The sequence below is a fragment of the Panicum virgatum genome, chromosome 7K (assembly GCF_016808335.1).
Source record: "Panicum virgatum strain AP13 chromosome 7K, P.virgatum_v5, whole genome shotgun sequence".
NCBI classification, from domain to species: domain Eukaryota; kingdom Viridiplantae; phylum Streptophyta; class Magnoliopsida; order Poales; family Poaceae; genus Panicum; species Panicum virgatum.
The window spans coordinates 11197234-11215741 of NC_053142.1; the positions used below are offsets into that span (position 1 = coordinate 11197234).

The following is an 18508-nucleotide window of genomic DNA, read 5'->3' on the forward strand; positions in this document are numbered from 1 at the left end:
GAGCGCCGCCGTCGCCGCGGGCCGCCGCCCCCGCGGGCTCCGTCCTCGCCGCCGTGGGGGCTCCGGCTCCGTAGGCTGTGCGCTGCCCCCGCCGCCGCGGATCTGGGAGGAGGATGCCCTGGGATGGATGGATCTGCCCCGTCGGGCTCCGCCATCATCGCGGGCTGCTCGTCCTCGCCCCCGTGGGCTCTCCGCGCGGACGCGCTCTGCGGGAGTGGGCGGCGCGTACGGCGTCATGGGGGGCAGGCGTGGCCGCCACTCCCTCACCCCGGGTCGTCTCCTTGCCAAGCAAGATAGGGATTACTCCCGTGCGTGCCCCGCGGTCGGGGGGTTGCCGCATGTCCCCTCCTCCTCTAGTGCGGTCGGGTGCCGGCCGCGCCGTGCGTGGCTACTATAGTTTGTCTGGGCCCTTCTCGGGCCGATTGCTGGGCTGTGGTGAATGGTGGGAACCTCTTTTGTTAGGGGACCCAGGTCCTTTCTTCCATCATGAATTTTCTTTTATTCTTTAATTTCTTATTACATTCTTTTTACCTATTATTTATGTACCTATCCTCCTTATTATATCTTTTATATTCTGTCGTTGCTCCTTGTTGTTCAATCTTTCCATTAATGTTTTATAGATAGTAATATTATGTTATGTGTTCATAATTTAATTGTTCTAGGTGTATAATTTATTTGTTCGCTTGGCAGATTAAATGGTTCAGTCATGTGGACTCATTTTGACTCATTTGTTTACGATATTTTGCTATTATTTAGTCTATACAATCAAATATTCGTGATATTTAACGTTTTGTTGGTTGTACATTGTTACTTGTTCGTTATGTGTAATTTTTTGTTGCTAAAAATAATTATTTGTTCATGTTGTCAAATTATTTGTTCTTAGTAACTAAAACAAATTATTTAATATTAAAAAATATTATTTAATATTAAAAAATATTATTTAAAGATCTTACCATAAAAAAGGTAATGGTATAATCCGAATTTTATATGGATCTTGGTTTAATAGTTATAGCTTTTTTTTTAATGTAAGATTTGCATGCATGTGGGTAGGGATGCAAGTGGGCTAGCCCACGAACCCACATATAGGTTAAATTTTCGTGGGTTATTACGGCAACCCACTTAATTAAGCCTACATGTGGGTTTTGTGGGCTGCCGCTTGCATCCCTACATGTGGGTTACATCAGCAATCTTGTCTACTTGTGTATGTATTCACAGATTCTCTCCTACTTAGCTAGCAACATTTATGTTAATGGGCCTAATTTATAGCACAAAACTACATCCGCGCCCATAGGAACCACGCACATAAAAAACAGCCGTCCTTTGCGCTTCCTTCAAGTGTCGCCTGAAGCGACAGCTAACCACGCTCGCCAAGCAAGCAGCAGGAGGCGAAAAAAGAAGGCGCACCGCGAGATAAACCACGGGAGCACAACATTTTCGGCGGAATTAGTCTTGTGGGGCCAAACTTTTTATTTTTGGAAGTAAAAATAAGAAACTATTGGAGATGAACTCTTTTTTGCCTCCCCATAACTATTTTAGTTGGCAAATAACAAATCTTGGGAAGAAAATATTAGGAACTATTGGGATGCTCTTAACGGAAACAGGGTGAAGCCTCAGTTCGGAAAAAAAAAAATGTCATCACACTCACATCGTCACTAATCCCAAAACCGGGTAGGGTCGACAAGACCAGTTGACACCAAGATATATTCCACCTCAAACTGCTAATATCTAGTTTTTCACAAAAAAAAAATAGTTATCTCAAACGGCTTGCCACAAACTAATGAGTTGTCCCCTAAACAAACCAGCTAATAAAACAACTGATTTAAAGCTATGTGTTACAGTGCTTCTTGTACTGATCATGCATGCACAAGATCTCTTGTGCTCCCTCTTTTCCTCACCATTTGCGTTGCTTCCATTCGTCTTCTTGTGTAGTTCTTTCACCCGTGCCATCAGCGAGCTATGCTCTGCTTGACATCTTCTGCTGGATCCTTTCAAGCTCTTCCAAGAATATTTGACTTTGACTTGGATCCTTGCTTACAGAAGCACAAGTTTCGGCCATCCTATTCATAAGCATAGCATATCTCAGTGAATTTTGTGTCTTTTCTATGCAAAGTTTTTGTAACTCCTGCTCCCTGAACTTCTTTGTCCACCTCTGCTTGATGTAGTGTTCGGGTATCTCGTTTATTCCAAACTGGGTGAAGAGCCTAAGAACATGGCAACAAAGTATTCCATCTCGCTCAAACTTTGAACATATGCAGTTAAATGTCTTAATTTTCATGTCAACTTCAATAGTGAAGGAATCGTTGGGAAATTCAGCATCCTCATAGTCCACGACTCTCTGCACTGTATAGAGTGTGTCTTTCTCCTTTTCGAAAACATTGAAAGCTGATGCATCAAGTAGCTCTTTCTGAAATTTCAAGAACAGCCCCATTGTGTAAATTTCGGCTGCACGCCTTTCTATTAGTTGCCTAGTACAGTATATTGGCTTTTGCAGAGTTGACTCAAATCTATCAATGCTAACAGCCTCATATTGGAAAATGTTATACTGACTGATGAAGGTTTCTATAGTATCCTCTTGCAGAACATAGTCCTGGAAAATTGAATAAGTGCTCTCACAATGTCCAAAGGAACGCATAAATGGGCAAAATACATGTTTGAAGTAAACTGGCACCCACATAGACCTTGTCCAATACATGTGCTTCAAGTGTTCATTCAATTCTGCAGTATATTTCTCAAGCATTCCTTTCCAACCATTCTCAAATTCTTCAGTAGTTAAAGAATTTGTAATAAGACGTGTCAGCTCAGCTTCCATTCCAGGTCTGTTAACCATAAAACCTTCAACTTCTGCTGCAGCTTCCCTCACCACATGCCACATGCTGAACCGATGAAAAACTGCAGGGAACACCTCTGCAATTGATTTCAGTATAGCTGAATCCTGATGTGTAATTACAATACTTGGTTTCTTGCCATCCATCACATCTAAGAATGTCCTGAATAACCAGGAGAATGTCTCTGCCTCATCATTTTCAAGCAAAGCCCAACCAAATACAGTTGGCTTACCATGCCCATTAATTCCAATTAATGACGCAAACGGCATGTGGTGTGCATTGGTTCTGTAAGTTGTATTAAAATGAATGAAATCTCCATATAAAGCATAACCAAGTCTAGCTCGCGCATCAGTCCAAAAGATACTTCTTATAGTGCTATCTTCATCAGTCCTCAGAGCGTAGTAGAACCCAGGTTGCTCCTTTTGCAATCTTCTCACATGCTCTAGTGTACTTCCAATATCTGTATTCCTAGCCTTCATCAGTCTGCCAGACTGTTTCAAGCTGTTGACATCCACTTTCCTGACAGGTACATTCTTGAATCTCCCCTGTAATTTCCTGAAAATTTCCATTATCTTTGCTGGCTTAATTCTGCTTTCCTGCAATATTCTTGAGAAGTGTCTCTCTTCATCCGACATGTCCTTGTGGCTCATGAAAAATCTGGTCAACAAGGGCGAACACCAAAGTGGGTGGTTATGCTCATTCATAGCTGCTGTAACCTCCCATCTGTCAGCAACAAGTTTCACAGTCACCTTCATGCGACATTGAGTGTGTTCAACGGCATCTCTTCTCCGCTTCCTCTGTCTTGTATCAGTCTCTCTTGCTTTCCTACTTTTGTTGCACACAAATGTTATCTTCTTGTGCTTGTAATTCGTTCCTTTAATCACAGCGAATCCAGTAACTTGCCCATAGACACTGATGAAACGATGAGCATCTTGTAGTGTGGAAAATACCATGCCAACCTCTGGAGGCCTAGCCTTCTCCATTTCTTCTGGACTAGGAAACATATAGTCTTCATCACCATCAGCTTCTGCATCAGCTTGATCCTTTTGGCATTCATTGAGGTCTTCATCTCCTTCATTTAGGACGACATTCCCATTCTCTTGGCCCAGCTCCTGCAGTTTAAAAAATGTTCATACCTTCCTAAGAAAAGTAATGTTCAACAATTTTAACCATGCAATGGAATTTTGGCATATACATACCTGAACAAATGTCTCTCCAGCTCCCAGGACCTGTATTTCTGATTGCCTGTTCATTTCGGTATCATTCCATAGGAAAACAGGTGACTGTTGAAAACGCCAGTGAAAATTAGTCTCTAATATTTATTTCATACAATTTCTTTGGTCTTGTAAACTATGTGGCAATGAATATTTAAATCATACCTCCAAGCTTTCTTGACTTGTAAGATTTCCATGTTCTCTAACCTCATGTTCAGGAGCAAGTATGATTCCATATCTTTCTTCCAAATCTGTGTCCCCTCTGCTTGTATTCTGCATATATCAAAATATCAAGTTTTTGGTATTTTAAAACTTCTGTAGTGTTTTATTCAAATGAAAATGATGTAACCTCCTAATAGGTTCCTCTGCTGCAATGTCTTTGTTATAAAATGGAAGGGAACAATTTGGTAATATAAATGGAACGATTCAATGCATTATCTGGATAAATATAAAAAATATACATGGAAGATTTGCACATCTGATATGTCAAGTTCATAGCTAGTTAACATCATGAGCGCATTCCTTTTTCACATACCTCCATTTCTACCATTGGCATGTCTGCTTCCTCTTCTGCTTCTTTCCGTGTTTCATGGACCTGCAATGTCAGGTTAATAAGATAGATGCAAATCCATTTTTATTTTCCTTATGTTCAGCAGTACAAAGTATCATCAGAATATGGATTGCCTCATTATTATCTTGATAAATCACAACAGGTCAATTTTCTAGCTTCACAATAACTACATCTAAAGACTGGTGAGTTTTGTTATTTTTTGTTTGGAGATCAGCTGACCTTATTCATAGCGGACGCCACGAGGCCACAAGGTTCTCCATTTGCTGGTTCATTCCCTTGACGCATTCCCAATTCTCCATTAGCATCACTCATTTCCTGAAAATATTAGCAAGAATGTTTAATTTTATTACTTCTGATGAGACAAATCTAAATTTAAGATTGCTTCAAGAATCACAGAGTGGGCATTAGAAATTTCAGTGTACTTACCTGGTAAGATTTCAAATTCCTCTCAGCCATAGTTTGAGCAGGCAGCATGGGGCTTGATTCTGCACCTCTCTCCATCTTTTTCTTGCTGGTCTCAACCGCATGCAGATCCATCTTTTCTTCTGTCTCACCCAATATACATAGGTTTACGCCATTATTTTTAGCTTTCTATCAGGAAGATAGGCATTGTGGATTGACATGCATCAAGCAAAAGGGTCCACATAAAGCTATTGATGCCAATAGAGACTACCAGACATGTATACAACAGCAACAGTAGTCATATTGGTAAATGCAGCACGAGGGAATTCACCACAAGTTATTTAGCATGCTAGAGCCGCACTTCAGAGACCAGACTGTTGGCCCCTGCAACTCAAGGGCCAGGTAAGCAACCTGCTCACCTTCACTCCCTCTCCTCTGCTCCAAGGTAGAAGAAGAGCTGAGCTCCTCTGCTCACACACGCACTCTGCTCTCTGCGTTGGCTGAGAGCTGAACACTAGAATGTGGCACAATGAACTGCCTTTTTCTCATTGCATTGCCTTCATATTTGTACACCATTGCTTGCTACTCTAAGGTGCTACCAATTAGAGCTGAGTACAGCTCCACTACCTAGTACTGCTCAGATCATGCCACTAGCAGCATGGCTGATAACTTCTATCACTATTTGTACAATAGTGGCCTAGTGCCATAAGTCAAGGATTGCTGCAAGCAACTGCAGACTGCCTGCGGTACCTTGACCAAGATCAAATGAGGGCAGCTGCAGATTATGTCTTACATTACTTCCCCTAATCCTGCTGCTAGCCCTGGACCTCATCCATGCAGATCATCTTCCTCAATTCCGAGAACCGAAGACGCCCGAGCGACTTGGTGAGGATGTCAGCGAGTTGCCGTCCGGTGTCGACGAACTCGATGACAAGGTGCCCCCCATCGACGCAGTCCCGAAGAAAATGGAACTTCACATCGATGTGATTGCTTCGGTCGTGGAGGACGGGGTTCTTTGCCAGCGCAATGGACGGCTGGTTGTCCACCTTTAGTGCTAGCGGACGAGCTTCAGCGCCAGTGAGCTCACCCAACAGCCGGCGCAGCCAAACGACTTGGCACGCCGCGGTGGCCGCTTCAATGTACTCTGATTCACAGGTTGACAGCGCCACCACCTTCTGTTTCAGTGACTGCCAAGCCACCGGTGCGGCTCCGAGGAAGACGAGCACACCTGTGGTGCTCTTCCGTCCATCCACATCTCCAGCCATGTCCGCATCGCTGAACGCTGTCAGCTGAAGCCCGCCGTGCCTGGGGAAGACGACGCCCATGTCCAGAGAGCCCTGGACGTAGCGCAGCACCCGCTTGACTGCTGTCCAGTGGTCCTCCCGCGGGTCTTCGAGGAAGCGGCTCACATACCCGACCGCGAACGTGATGTCCGGCCGAGTATGCGTCAGCCACCACAGCCCGCCGACGATGCTCCGGTAACGCGTTGCATCCACCCTCGCCGCCGTGCTGTTTTTCGACAGCTTGATCCGCTCCTCCATCGGCGTCGCCATGGGTTTGCAGCCCGTCATCCCGGCCCGCTCCAGCAGCTTGAGCGCATAGGCGCGCTGACCCAGCGCGATGGAGTCCCTCCCCTGCTTTACCTCGATGCCGAGGTAGTAGGAGAGTGCCCCGAGATCGCTCATCTTGAAACGAGCCGCCATCTCGCACTTGAACGCTTCAATGTCCTGCGCCCGAGCTCCGGTGACGATCAGGTCGTCCACGTACATGCCGACGATGAGCTCTTCCTTCCCCCGTCGTCGTGTGTACAGCGCATGCTCGATGGCGCAGCGTGCGAACCCAAACTCACCCATGGTGGTGTCGAGCTTGGCGTTCCACGCCCTGGGAGCTTGGCGCAGCCCATACAGAGCCTTCCGCAGCCGGAGCACCTTGTGCTCTGCCCCCGGCACCGCGAAGCCCGGCGCCTGCTTGACGTAGACCTTCTCCTCCAGGTCGCCGTTCAAGAACGCCGATTTGACATCGAGGTGATGGACCTGCCAGTCCTTTGCCGCCGCAAGAGCTAGCAGCAACCGCACCGATTCCATCCGAGCCACCGGCGCGAACACCTCCTCGAAATCAATCCCTTCACGCTGCACAAAGCCACGGGCAATGAGCCGAGCCTTGTGCTTGACAATGGCGCCGCGCTCGTCCCGCTTTACCTTGTAGACCCATTTCAGGCCAATCGGCCGGCATCCCGCCAGCGAATCGACCAGCTCCCAGGTGCGGTTGTCCTCGATTGACCGCATCTCCTCCATCATGGCCTTCCGCCAGTCCGCGTCACGCTCCGCAACAGCGAACGTGGCCGGCTCCTCCGCGCTCATCAGCATGAGCTCTGGATCGGTGAGACGCAAGGCCAGCCCCGGCAGCTCTGCATCACCGATGACGTCGTCCACTCGCCTGAATCGGAGCTCCTCTCCGTCGTGGTAGGCATCCACGAACTCCGAGTAGGAAGATGGGGGGATGCTAACTCAAGATCCGCCGCCGCTGTCGGGGTCCCCTGTTCTAGAAAAACAGGGGAGGCTGGGGACGCTGAACTCGCCGCGCCAGGACTTGGCGGAACCTCCGCCGTGCCAGGACTTGGAGGCTCCACCGCCTCCGCCCCTGGCTCCTGCGCAGCCTCCTCTGGGCCACTCCGGCGCTCGATCACCAGCTGGTCGACGATGAATTCGCCCGTCAAGCCGCCGCCGGACCCCTCTGCTTCCCCTGCCGCGGGCTTGCTCCATCTCCATGCCGCCGCCTCGTCGAAAACGACATCCCGGGACACCACCACCTTCCCCCGGGCCGGGTCGTAGAGCCGATAGGCCTTCGTCCCATCCTCATAGCCCAGGAACACCATCTTGGTGCTCCGATCTTCAAGCTTCCCAAGGCCTGGCTTGACTGTCTTCACATGCCCGATGCAGCCTAACGTGCGTAGGTACGAGACGTTGGGCTTACGCCCATGCCACGCCTCATACGGCGTCGTCCCCTTCAGGGCCTTGGTCGGTGAGCGGTTCAAGATGAACACCGCCGTGCTCACCGCCTCGCCCCAGAATTCCGCCGGCATCGCCTTTGCCTTCATCATCGAGCGTGCCATCCCAACGATGGTTTGATTGCGCCGCTCGACTACGCCATTCTGCTGCGGCGAATATGGCGCCGTCAGTTGACGCGCCACTCCCTCTCCTGCGCAGTAGCTGGTGAATTCCACCGCCGTGAACTCGCCACCACGGTCGGTCCTGAGGACGCGCAGCCTCTTCCCGGAGTCCGCCTCTGCCCGCGCCTTGAAGCGCCTGATGGCCTCCGCCGCCTCATCTTTGCTCGTCAGGAGCTGCAGCCACATGAACCGACTGCAGTCGTCCACGAGCAGGAGGAAGTATCTCCGACCACCATGCGTCGCCGGCGTGATGGGCCCGCACAAGTCCCCGTGGACCAGCTGGAGCACCTCCTGCGCCCGGTACTTGGCCGCCTTTGGGAACGGCAGACGCCTCTGCTTCCCGGCCAGGCAGCTGTCGCAGAGCTCGTCGATGTGCTTGATCTGCGGCAGCCCGGTCACCATCTTGCCCAGGCGTCCAAGCGCCTCGAAGCTCAAATGGCCGAACCTCCCATGCCACAGCCATGGTTCCTCCGTGCACGCCGCCGCGAGACACACCGGCTGCTCCACCTTCAAATCCAGGAGATAAAGCCGGTTACGGGAACGTGTTATCTTGGCGAGAAGACGCCGTTCCCGGTCCCTGATGCTCAGTACTCCGGCCTTGATGAGCACCTCCGACCCGTGCTCATCCAGCTACCCCAAGCTCACAATGTTTGAGCGCAGCTGGGGAATATAATACACGTCCTGGAGTGCGCGGTGCTCGCCGTTGCGGCACCTGAAGAGGACCGTGCCCTGCCCGCGGATGATGACCCGCGAGCCATCGCCGAACTTGACCGTCCCGGTCTTGCTTTCGTCGAGATCAGAGAAAGCGGTCCTGCTCCCCGTCATGTGGTTGCTGGCCCCAGAGTCCAGGTACCACCTCTGCTCCAGCTCGTCGCCGACCGCGCCCAGCAGCACCCGCGCCTTTGGCTCGTCAAGGTTGACGGGCTGCGGCGCAGTCCTCTGCTCCGTGTCCGCCTCCTCTGCTTCGCCATCCTGCAGCGCGCAGTACTGCGCCATCAACAGCGCGTGGTCGTCGTCGCTCTCTTCTTGAGCTAGGTGGGCCTCCTCCTTCTTCTCTTTCCGCTCCGGGCACTCCTCAGCCCAGTGCCCTATCTTGCCGCACTTGCGGCAGGCATCGGGGTCGAAGTTCTTCTTCTTTTTCCCCTTCCCGTGCGGTTTCCCGCGCGCCTTGTTGCCGCCGGCGTTCCCGCCGCGGCTTGAGGAGTTCTCCCCGGTCCGCCGCTTCATGCGCGCGTTCCACTCCTCCTCGGTGAGCAGCAACTTGCCGCTCTCCTCCTTCCGCTCCAGCGGCGCATCAGAACGCCCTTCGGCCAGGCGAAGTCAACCGACGACGTCCTCGAGCGAGACCTGATCCAGGTCCAAGGTGGCCTCGATTGTAACCGCCATCTGGCTGTACTTGGCCGGGCACGCGCGGAGCAGCTTGCAGACGACGTTCTCCTCCTCCAACTTCTTCCCCAGCGTTGCCAACTGGCTCGCCAACGACTGGAGACGGAGCGCAAAGTCCTCCACAGCCTTGCCGTGGCGGAACTTCAAGTCGTCGAAGTCCCTGCGCAGCTGCTGCGCCTTGGCCCTCTTGGCTCGATCCGAGCTAACGCGGAATGAAGCAAGCATGTCCCACGCCTCCTTCGCCGTCTGCTTGTTGCCGATGGCCTCGTGGAACTCTGGTGGCGTGGATGACAGCAGTGCGTCCATGGCCTGGACGTCTTCATCTTCTTCTTTGGTGCCGACTTCCACGGCCGTCCAGAGCGTGCGCGCCTTGAGCCGCCACTTCATCAGCACCACCCACTCGCCATAGTTGGTGCGAGTGAGCTGCGGCCAGTCCCGCGAGCTCGTCTCCCGCACCGTCCTGATCACAACCTCCGAGACATCCTTCCCCTTGTCGCCTGCACTGGACGCCGGGGAGTCTTCGCCAGCCATCGTTCAGCCGCTGGGCCGGAACGACACCGTACGGCTCTGATGCCACGTGTTGGCCCCTGCAACTCAAGGGCCAGGTAAGCAACCTGCTCACCTTCACTCCCTCTCCTCTGCTCCAAGGTAGAAGAAGAGCTAAGCTCCTCTGCTCACACACGCACTCTGCTCTCTGCGTTGGCTGAGAGCTGAACACTAGAATGTGGCACAATGAACTGCCTTTTTCTCATTGCATTGCCTTCATATTTGTACACCATTGCTTGCTACTCTAAGGTGCTACCAGTTAGAGCTGAGTACAGCTCCACTACCTAGTACTGCTCAGATCATGCCACTAGCAGCATGGCTGATAACTTCTATCACTATTTGTACAATAGTGGCCTAGTGCCATAAGTCAAGGATTGCTGCAAGCAACTGCAGACTGCCTGCGGTACCTTGACCAAGATCAAATGAGGGCAGCTGCAGATTATGTCTTACACAGACAACAAAATAAAAGCAGACCCTTCATACTCAGAAGCTTGGAAAGCAAGACATATAGGAACACTGATTTGTCTGAAAACCACGTTTAGCCTGAAATGGAACCAACTAACAAGGGGTATATTTCACCCTCAAGGACCACAATAATTGGCTTCTATATCAAACCAGGGAAATGTAATTCAAAGGCAACCAACCAGCACTCGATCTAGAACTAGAATCTGTTGTTCTAGATATGCTGAACGATCCTCACCACAGGAAGTCATGAACCCACAAACATTGTTCTCAAGGCGACGCCTAGGCGTCCATGCGCTGTCCACCAATTTGCGCCTTGCTCGCCTAGGCGCCCGCCTTGCTCGCCTAGGCGTCCAGCCGCCCCACCTTGCTAGGCGTCCGCCTTACCGCCTTGAGAACAATGCCCACAAAAGCCATGCTCCTTTGCTGCGCCGTAATGTCCAACCCCAACAGAAAAAAAAATCCCACTCACCGCGAACAATTTAACTCTTTGATAATTATTTTCTACTTCAAATTTCCTTCCCGGCCAATTAATAAACCATTTTATGCGAGGGCACAGAGGTGAGTTCGAGGACAGGCATGGGCAACACTCTGCACAGTACCAATTAAAGACACCGAAGCGAAGATTGGTGATGCAGATTAAGGGCCTGTTTGGCAGAGCTCCGGCTCCACCGAAAACGGCTCCAGCTCCAGCTTCTTCGGTGGAGCGGCTTCTCTGCTATAAAAGAAGCCGTTTTGGAAAACGTTTGGCAAAACGGCTTCACCTGTTGGAATGAGACAGTAAAATGTCTAGATTACCCTTCTTATATTTTTTTCTTCTTTTTTCCTTTTTATTTTTTCCTCTCTTTTTACCTTTTCCTCCCGTTTTCTTTTTCCCCCCCCCTCCTCTCCTCCTTATTAATTCTCCTCCACCTTTCTACCGTCCTCTCCTTCTCGAGCTCCACACCGCCGGCTACCTCAGCCCCCGCCGCCGCCAGCTTCCTCTACCGCCGGCCTCCTCGCCCTCCCTCCCGCCGCCGGCGCTCCGGCTGCCTCTGCCCCGCCCAGGCTGCGCGCTCCGGTGCCTCCGCCCCGCCCCGCCCCGGCCGCCTCCGCCCCGCCCCGCCCAGGCCGTGCACTCCGGCGCCTCCGCCCCACCCAGGCCGCGCGCTCCGGCCCCGGCCGCCTCCGCCCCACCTCCTCTCTCTCTCGGCCGCCGCGAGTACCGGGGGTATCGTTGGAAAAAAGCAAGGCGGAGCCACGAAAACGTGGCTCCACCTGCCCTGAAGAGCTCCAGTGAGCGGGAAACGCGGGGCTCCAGAAGCGTTCCAGAGCCGGAGCCGCGGGTGAAGCACCGTTTGGCAGGGCTCCGGACGAAGCCGGTTTTGGAGCCGTCCGGGGAACCCTGCCAAACGGGGCCTAATTGACAAGCGATGTACAAAAAAGGAATCATTGAATAACAAATCACAGATTTGTGAGTTAGTGGTAGCAGGGACAACATTGGATATCAACAAGTTTCGCATGTTGTGACAAGATTGAAAGAGATGCATTGATCTAGGGTTTTTTGGATCCACACCATTACAATTTTCGAAGTTTGGAGAAACGCCATTACTATTCATCTATTTCGAAACATACCATTACAATTTTTCGCTTCTCACAAAAATGCCACAGAATACATATGAAGACAACCTGGGCCCAGCTGCAGGTGTACACGAATACGTATATTGCATTGAACGCCCTCTCTCCTATCACTGACTCGCGGGCCCTACATGTCATCTTCTTCCTCCTCTTCTCTCGTCTTGGTGAGCACCATCCATGGCTGTCAATGGCGAAGGCACGGAGCTCGGGTGGCTCGGCGGCGGCGGCGAGCTGCTGGTCGACGCGATGCGCCTGCGCCAGGTCCCCCGCCCGCCGCCGAGAGCGCTCCGCCGCCAACCACCGGATCTACGTGAGGCCAAGCCAGGGAGGGAGAGGGAGGCTGAGTGAGCGGGCGGACAGGTGCTCGTAGCGCACCTCGATCTGGGGGAGCTCGATGCCCACCCTGCAAGCACACCGATTCAATTAGCTTCTATCTCGACCGAGCGATCGAATTCCAATTCCAAAACACTGCAGCAGCAGGGCACGACTGCAAATTGAGGCAACTCACAGGTGGAAGCGGTCCCAGAAACGGCGGAGCAGGCGCTCGTTGTCGTCCTCGACGGCCTTGAACATGCGCTCCCCGGCCCTCACGCAGGTCCAGGTTCGCGATGTCCACCTCGTCGGCCGTCAGCTTCCCCTGCTCCTCCAGGCTTAGCGAGCGGGCGGAGCTCGCGACGCGGAGTAAGGGGCCGGCGGCGGACATGGCAGCGGGCTGAGCGCGCAACGCGGAGCAAGGGGCCGGCGGCGGACGTGGCCGACGCGGAGCTCGACGTGCGGCTGCTCGCCCGCCTAGCGACGTGCTGCTGCTCACCATCGACGATGGTGGATGCGGCTCAGCAATGGGAAGATGGCGAGAGGAGGAGGAAGAAGATGACATGTGGGGCCCGCGAGTCAGTGGTAGAAGAGAGGGCCTTCAATGCAATATACATATTCGGATACACTTGCAACTGGGCCCATATTGTCTCCATACGTATTCTGTGGCATTTTTGTGAGAAACAAAAAATTGTAACGGTATGTTTCGAAATAAACGAATAGTAATGGCGTTTCTCCGAACTTCGAAAATTGTAATGGTGTGGATCCAAAAAATCCATTGATCTAATGCTGCGCGACTGAAGAGAAGTCGCAGGGGTAAGATATGTGGTTTTCGATTCTAAGTTCCCTGTTCAAAACAAATTAACAATGGGGATTTGGGGATGAGGAATTTATTAACCTCTGCCGGCTACGAGTTAGCTGCGGGTTGAGCCTGTCGCCGTCTCTGACTGCCGACCCGAGCACCGAGCCGCCACCCGAAGCGCCAGACGCCGCCCGCGCGCTGGATTGCTGCGCCGCGCTCGCTCGGGAGGAGTTATGGATGGGAGAGTTAGGGTTCATGCGTGCCGATGCGGCGTGCCGATGCGGGCCGGGTTGGGCTGGACCCCGACTGGATGGCTTTGCCCTGGTCTCTCTCTGTCCTGTTTGTGTTTTGCCATTTCATTTAAAACAGCACGCGCTGTTTCACCAAAATTTTACTAAAAATATAGTTTAATCTATACTATAAAAAATAAAAACATTAAAAATAATTTTTTATGTATATTACACTTATTATTGTATCCTTGACAGGTGGTATCCTTGACAGGTGGTCCACATGGCAGGTCTCGAGGTCTGACAAAAGTGATGGAGATCCATATTTTGATGAATCTACGTGTCAGATCTACAGGTTTGATGAAACGGGTGGAGATTCAAATTTTTAGAGAATCTAAAATGTTTCGAACGAAAAGCCAAATCTTTTTTCATCCAGCTCATATAATGTTTGTTTTCTTAAGCGCCCACCAATCAAATTTTCACTTTCCTTATACTGACGCCAATCAAGTATCCTTGGACGCTAATCAATTTTCCTCTTTTTTTTGCAGACTTTAATCAATCATCGATTTTTATTATATGCTGATATCTTTCCATATATTCTACTAATTTGGAATTTAATTTGAAAGCCATGGTTTGTTTTCTTTCCGCGTACATATCTCGGCAGCACGAGAAATAACGACAATCGATGATCATCTTGAACAAGTTCTTCTATTATTTTTCCTGCGGTACCTCCAAACCTTTCTGGTGGTTGCCTCGTGCAGTACGTTGGCTTTATGTGTGTAGACAAGTCTATATTCATCTTAAGTGCTAGCAACCACCTCCTTCTAGAAGATGTCGTACTAACAGAAGAAGTTTGCTATGGCATCCTTCCGATCCGCAGTCGTAGACATTACTCCTTGAATATTGTATCTGTGCTCTCACTACGTCCAGTGGATAGTAAAAATGGAGAAAAGATATGTTTGAAGTACACTGGCACCCACATTATTCTTGTCTGATCCATGAGTTTAAGTCTTCATTTGGTGGTGAATCATATGTCTCAAAGCATTGCTTTCCAAGTTCCAACCATTCTGAAATTCTTCTTTAGTTAAACAATTTATAATCAGACGTGCCAGCTTAGCTTCCATTATAAGTCCTTTTCCCATAAAGTCTTCAAATTTTCTCTAGGTTTTCTCATCGGGAGTGTCTATCCCTCACTTGAGTAAAATATCCCCCCTTCTCACTCAATCTTTTGGACCACTAGATTACAATCCAAGGGCTCTCCTTTATCTTCTACCTCCAGCTTCTCCCCTTCCACGCCACCCCCCTGCCCACCCCGCCGCCCAGCCCCGCCGCCACCCACCGGCGCGGGGGCGCTCGCAGCCCTAGCGCGCCCGCGCCGGCCCCTCCTGTCGCCGCATAGGTCCCTCCCACCGCCGCCTCCCGCAGCCGACTCCTGCCGCCGTCGCCCCCGCCCCGGCTCTGCCCAACCGCCGTCCTCCGCCGTCCCCGCGCCCACCACCACCGCCGGCCCTCCTTCTAAGGCCGGTGGTGAGCAGCCCCCCCCCCCCCCCCCGCAACCCGCAACCCTAACCCGAACCCTGACCTCGCCGGAGTTGGAGAAGAAGGTGTAGATGGGGAAAAAATTGAGTGAAGAGAGTCTCCAAATCACTCGAGTGAGATTTAGCTTTCCGGTTCCTCATCACATGCCACATGCTGAACCTATTAAAAACTTACTGCCCCCGCATCGTCCCGACGGGTGACACGGGCAGCGCCCACGATTCGCCGCGCCGCCCCCCCTGCTGCCACCTGAGCTCGCCTGCGGATGTCCGTCCAGCGGCAATGACGGCAGCAGCGGGCCCTTTTCAGCCCTTTCATCTAGCTTCGCCCCCTCTCACCATCCTTGTCTCTCTTGAGCATCATGACGACGGCTGTGGTGCGGGCCGCCACGTGGGCACAAATCCATGGCTGGGGTGCTTAGATCTGCGTAGTTCCAAGCTGGATCTGGTATCTCCGCTCCTCGTGGTGCGAGCTGCGGTGGGGTTTGGGCGCGAGGTCCGGCATAGCTCGGCGGGAAGGACCTATGCGGCTGCGGACATGTTAGGCGCCCCGGCGGCATCCGCGACCATGGCGGCGATCTGTTGTTCCGCGGATCAATTGATGATGTGGCCATGAGGGCGCTGGGTCGGCTCCTCTTACTCGCCTCGGTCGCGGCTGCTGAAGATGATGGCTGCGGCGGGGCATGACGGCAGTGGTGAAGATGGCTTTCGGAGTCGCGGCGCATGGTGGAGGAGCTAGATGTTGTGACGTGGTGTGCGCCTCAGCAGCAGCTTGTAGCATGTCGACCGAGGCGTTGTAGGTGGTATTGCAGGCATGGGCGGCGAAGGAACTGCCTCGGCAACAAGGAGACTGCGGTGGCCGGTGAAGGCTGGGTTGACAGCGGTCTTTCCAGACCGGCGCGAACGCGCGGTAGTGACTAGTTCTGCTAGGCAGCACAGCAACAGCTTGCTGGTGGCGGCTTGCCGCAAACGCAGCCATGGTGGCTGGCCCCTTGCGGTGTGGCATCTGTGGCCCTTGTGCTTGGCAAGGTTGAATGTTGGAGACGACAGCGATGGCATGATGATCCCTGATTCTGGAGTGCAGCAGACGGTTTGGCTATGACATCTTCGTCGAGCAGCTAGTGGCTCTGTTGGAATTATGGGCTTGGCCCATTTATTCTAATTAATACAATAAAAGAATTTAAAGTCCACTATTAAATGCTATGGAATCAATTGCTTAATTCCACACCGGGATTTGAGGAGGATCTCAACTGACTTAAAGGGTGGACTTCGTGTACACCACTTGTGAAGCCGGTAAGAGGAGGTCGGTGAACCATACGCGCGCGCTCGCTCATCTCGCTGAGCCGGGTCGAGGCCGCATTTTGCTGTTAAGAACATTAAAACAGAGAATAAACGTTGACAGTAATGACTGGAGAATCACACCAGTAACTGCCGCTCATCAAAGTTCTTTACGACATCTAAGTTCGTTGAACCTGAGACACCTCCACGCCTATATAAACCACCCCTTCTCATCTACACACACTTCAGCACTTGATCCAGGTACTCCTGCTTAGGAGACCTCTCCCTTCTCCCTCTGCTGCTTTCTGCCGTTCCCATCGCTAGTGCTGCGCGCACAGCTCTAGCGAGAGCAGGCCTCCGGAACCTCTGCTCGCTGAAGGTCCTGCACGGGATGCGGGCAATCAGGTTTTTGGGGAGCGTCTTGACGCGACTGCTCGCTCCCTGATCGACTACTTCGTCTACTTCCCGGCATGAACGAACGACTACTTCGTCTACTTCCTGTTCGTGGGACTGCACTGTGGACCTCTTCCTGCATCGACATCGTTCGGCTACTTCAGGCAAGGCCAGTCGAATAGCATGTCTATTCAAGCTGGTAACGGCGCAACCGGTGCCTCCGGCACTGGTCCCGCCTTGGGTTACACTCTAAACTTATTCTGGTTTAACTTTCTGTTTATGCTTATTAGTAAGAATAACATGAACACATGCACATATCTTATTCACACATTATCACTCATTTATGCCATGAAATTGCTAGTAATATTTGGAATTAAAATATACCGAAAATTGCCTAGTTATCTAACAATCCAAAAACCTGATTTTGTTAATAGGCTTTCGGTATCTAGCTTTGCTGCATCAATCAAATCACCACCTTTTGATGGTTCAAATTACAAATGTTGGCAAGAGCGGCTTATACTATGGTTAACAATATCGAGAGTGATCCATGTAAAAGAGGGTAAGGCTGAATAGTTCACTCCAGAGGAAGGGAGTGCGTTCGATGAGGCTGATACCCTCTTTCGAGGCTTGGTCATTAGTGTTATCGGTGAAAACCTGGTGGATTCCTATGTCCGGCTGTCAACTGGCAAAGCGTTGTGGGATGCTCTTGAGGCTCAATATGGAGTGTCTGACGCCGGCAGTGAGTTGTATACGATGGAGCAGTTCCTTGAATATAGGATGGTCGAAGACCGTTCTGTGGTGGAGCAGCCTCATGAAATATATACTCTGGCAAAAAATCTCAAAAATTGTAGCAAAGAGTCCCCATGTGTGTTACCCAATAAGTTTGTGGCATGGGGTATTATCTCTAAGCTACCACCATCTTGGAGGGACTTTGCTACTTCTCTAAAACACAAGAGACAGGAGTTCACCATAGATGGACTCATAGAGACTCTTGATGTTGAGGAGAAGGCGAGAGCAAAGGACATATGTGGGAAAGGAGTTGTTGGTTCTTCTAGCGCCAACCTTGTTCAGAAGAACTCCCACAAGAACAAAAAAAAATCCACCGCAGAACCAACCAAAGACTAAGCAGACAATCACCTTCAAGAAGAAGAAGAAGAAGGGAGCTTGCTATGTGTGCGCTAGTACGGAACACTTTGTTGCAAAGTGTCCGAACCGCAAAGGCAACGAATCCGCCAACATGGTCATTAGCGAGCCTGGAGGAACATCGGGGTACGGTAATTTATTACCTACAGTTCTTTCAGTTTTTTGTTTACCCGAATGATGGGTTGACACTGGTGCTAATATTCATGTTTGTGCTGATGCTTCTTTGTTTTCTTCTTATCAGGACGGCAGGACTTCCTCCTTGCTGATGGGGAACGGATCACATGCGCGTGTTCTTGGTGTTGGTACGGTAAATCTAAAGTTTACTTCGGGGAAGACCGTGCAGCTGAAGAACGTGCAGCATGTCCCCACCATCAAGAAAAATCTAGTCAGCGGCTCTCTACTGTGTAGAGATGGTTTTAAATTAGACTTTGAGTCCAATAAATGTATCTTGTCTAAGTTTGGTACTTTTGTTGGAAAAGATTATGAAAGCGGAGGCTTGTTCCGTCTTTCTTTGTCAGATGTTTGTAATAAAGTTGCATACAATGTTATTAATATTGATGAAACAAATATTTGGCATTCGAGGCTTTGTCACGTTAATTTTGGTTGTATGATGCGCTTAGCTAATT

The 18508-nt window shown here is 51.1% G+C and overlaps 1 protein-coding gene across 4 annotated transcripts; it reads right to left on the reverse strand.

Annotated features, from left to right (window-relative positions):
- Nucleotides 1-1621: 1621 nt before the first annotated feature.
- Nucleotides 1622-13602, reverse strand: LOC120639788 (protein FAR1-RELATED SEQUENCE 9-like). Of its 4 annotated transcripts, none has more exons than XM_039915680.1 (7): nucleotides 13403-13602; nucleotides 5037-5155; nucleotides 4830-4925; nucleotides 4575-4634; nucleotides 4205-4312; nucleotides 4025-4108; nucleotides 1622-3937 (listed from the first exon to the last, which is right to left on the reverse strand). In XM_039915680.1, exons 2-7 carry the CDS (start codon nucleotides 5145-5147, stop codon nucleotides 1955-1957), a joined length of 2442 nt encoding a protein of 813 aa, XP_039771614.1. In that variant the 5' UTR covers nucleotides 5148-5155; nucleotides 13403-13602; the 3' UTR covers nucleotides 1622-1954. The 4 variants fall into 4 exon arrangements, with proteins under 4 accessions (XP_039771614.1, XP_039771615.1, XP_039771616.1 ...); XM_039915681.1 differs by having other exon boundaries at nucleotides 5037-5201; XM_039915682.1 differs by lacking the exon at nucleotides 13403-13602 and having other exon boundaries at nucleotides 5037-5111; nucleotides 5148-5379.
- Nucleotides 13603-18508: the final 4906 nt, after the last annotated feature.

Excerpts from the sequence above, each read along its gene's own strand:
- LOC120639788 (XM_039915680.1), bottom strand. The coding sequence starts at position 5,147 with ATGGATCTGCATGCGGTTGAGACCAGCAAGAAAAAGATGGAGAGAGGT. Across the intron at positions 4,926-5,036 it reads GGAATTTGAAATCTTACCAG|GAAATGAGTGATGCTAATGG; the intron begins GTAAGTACACTG and ends TAATATTTTCAG. Across the intron at positions 4,313-4,574 it reads TGCCAATGGTAGAAATGGAG|AATACAAGCAGAGGGGACAC; the intron begins GTATGTGAAAAA and ends TGATATATGCAG.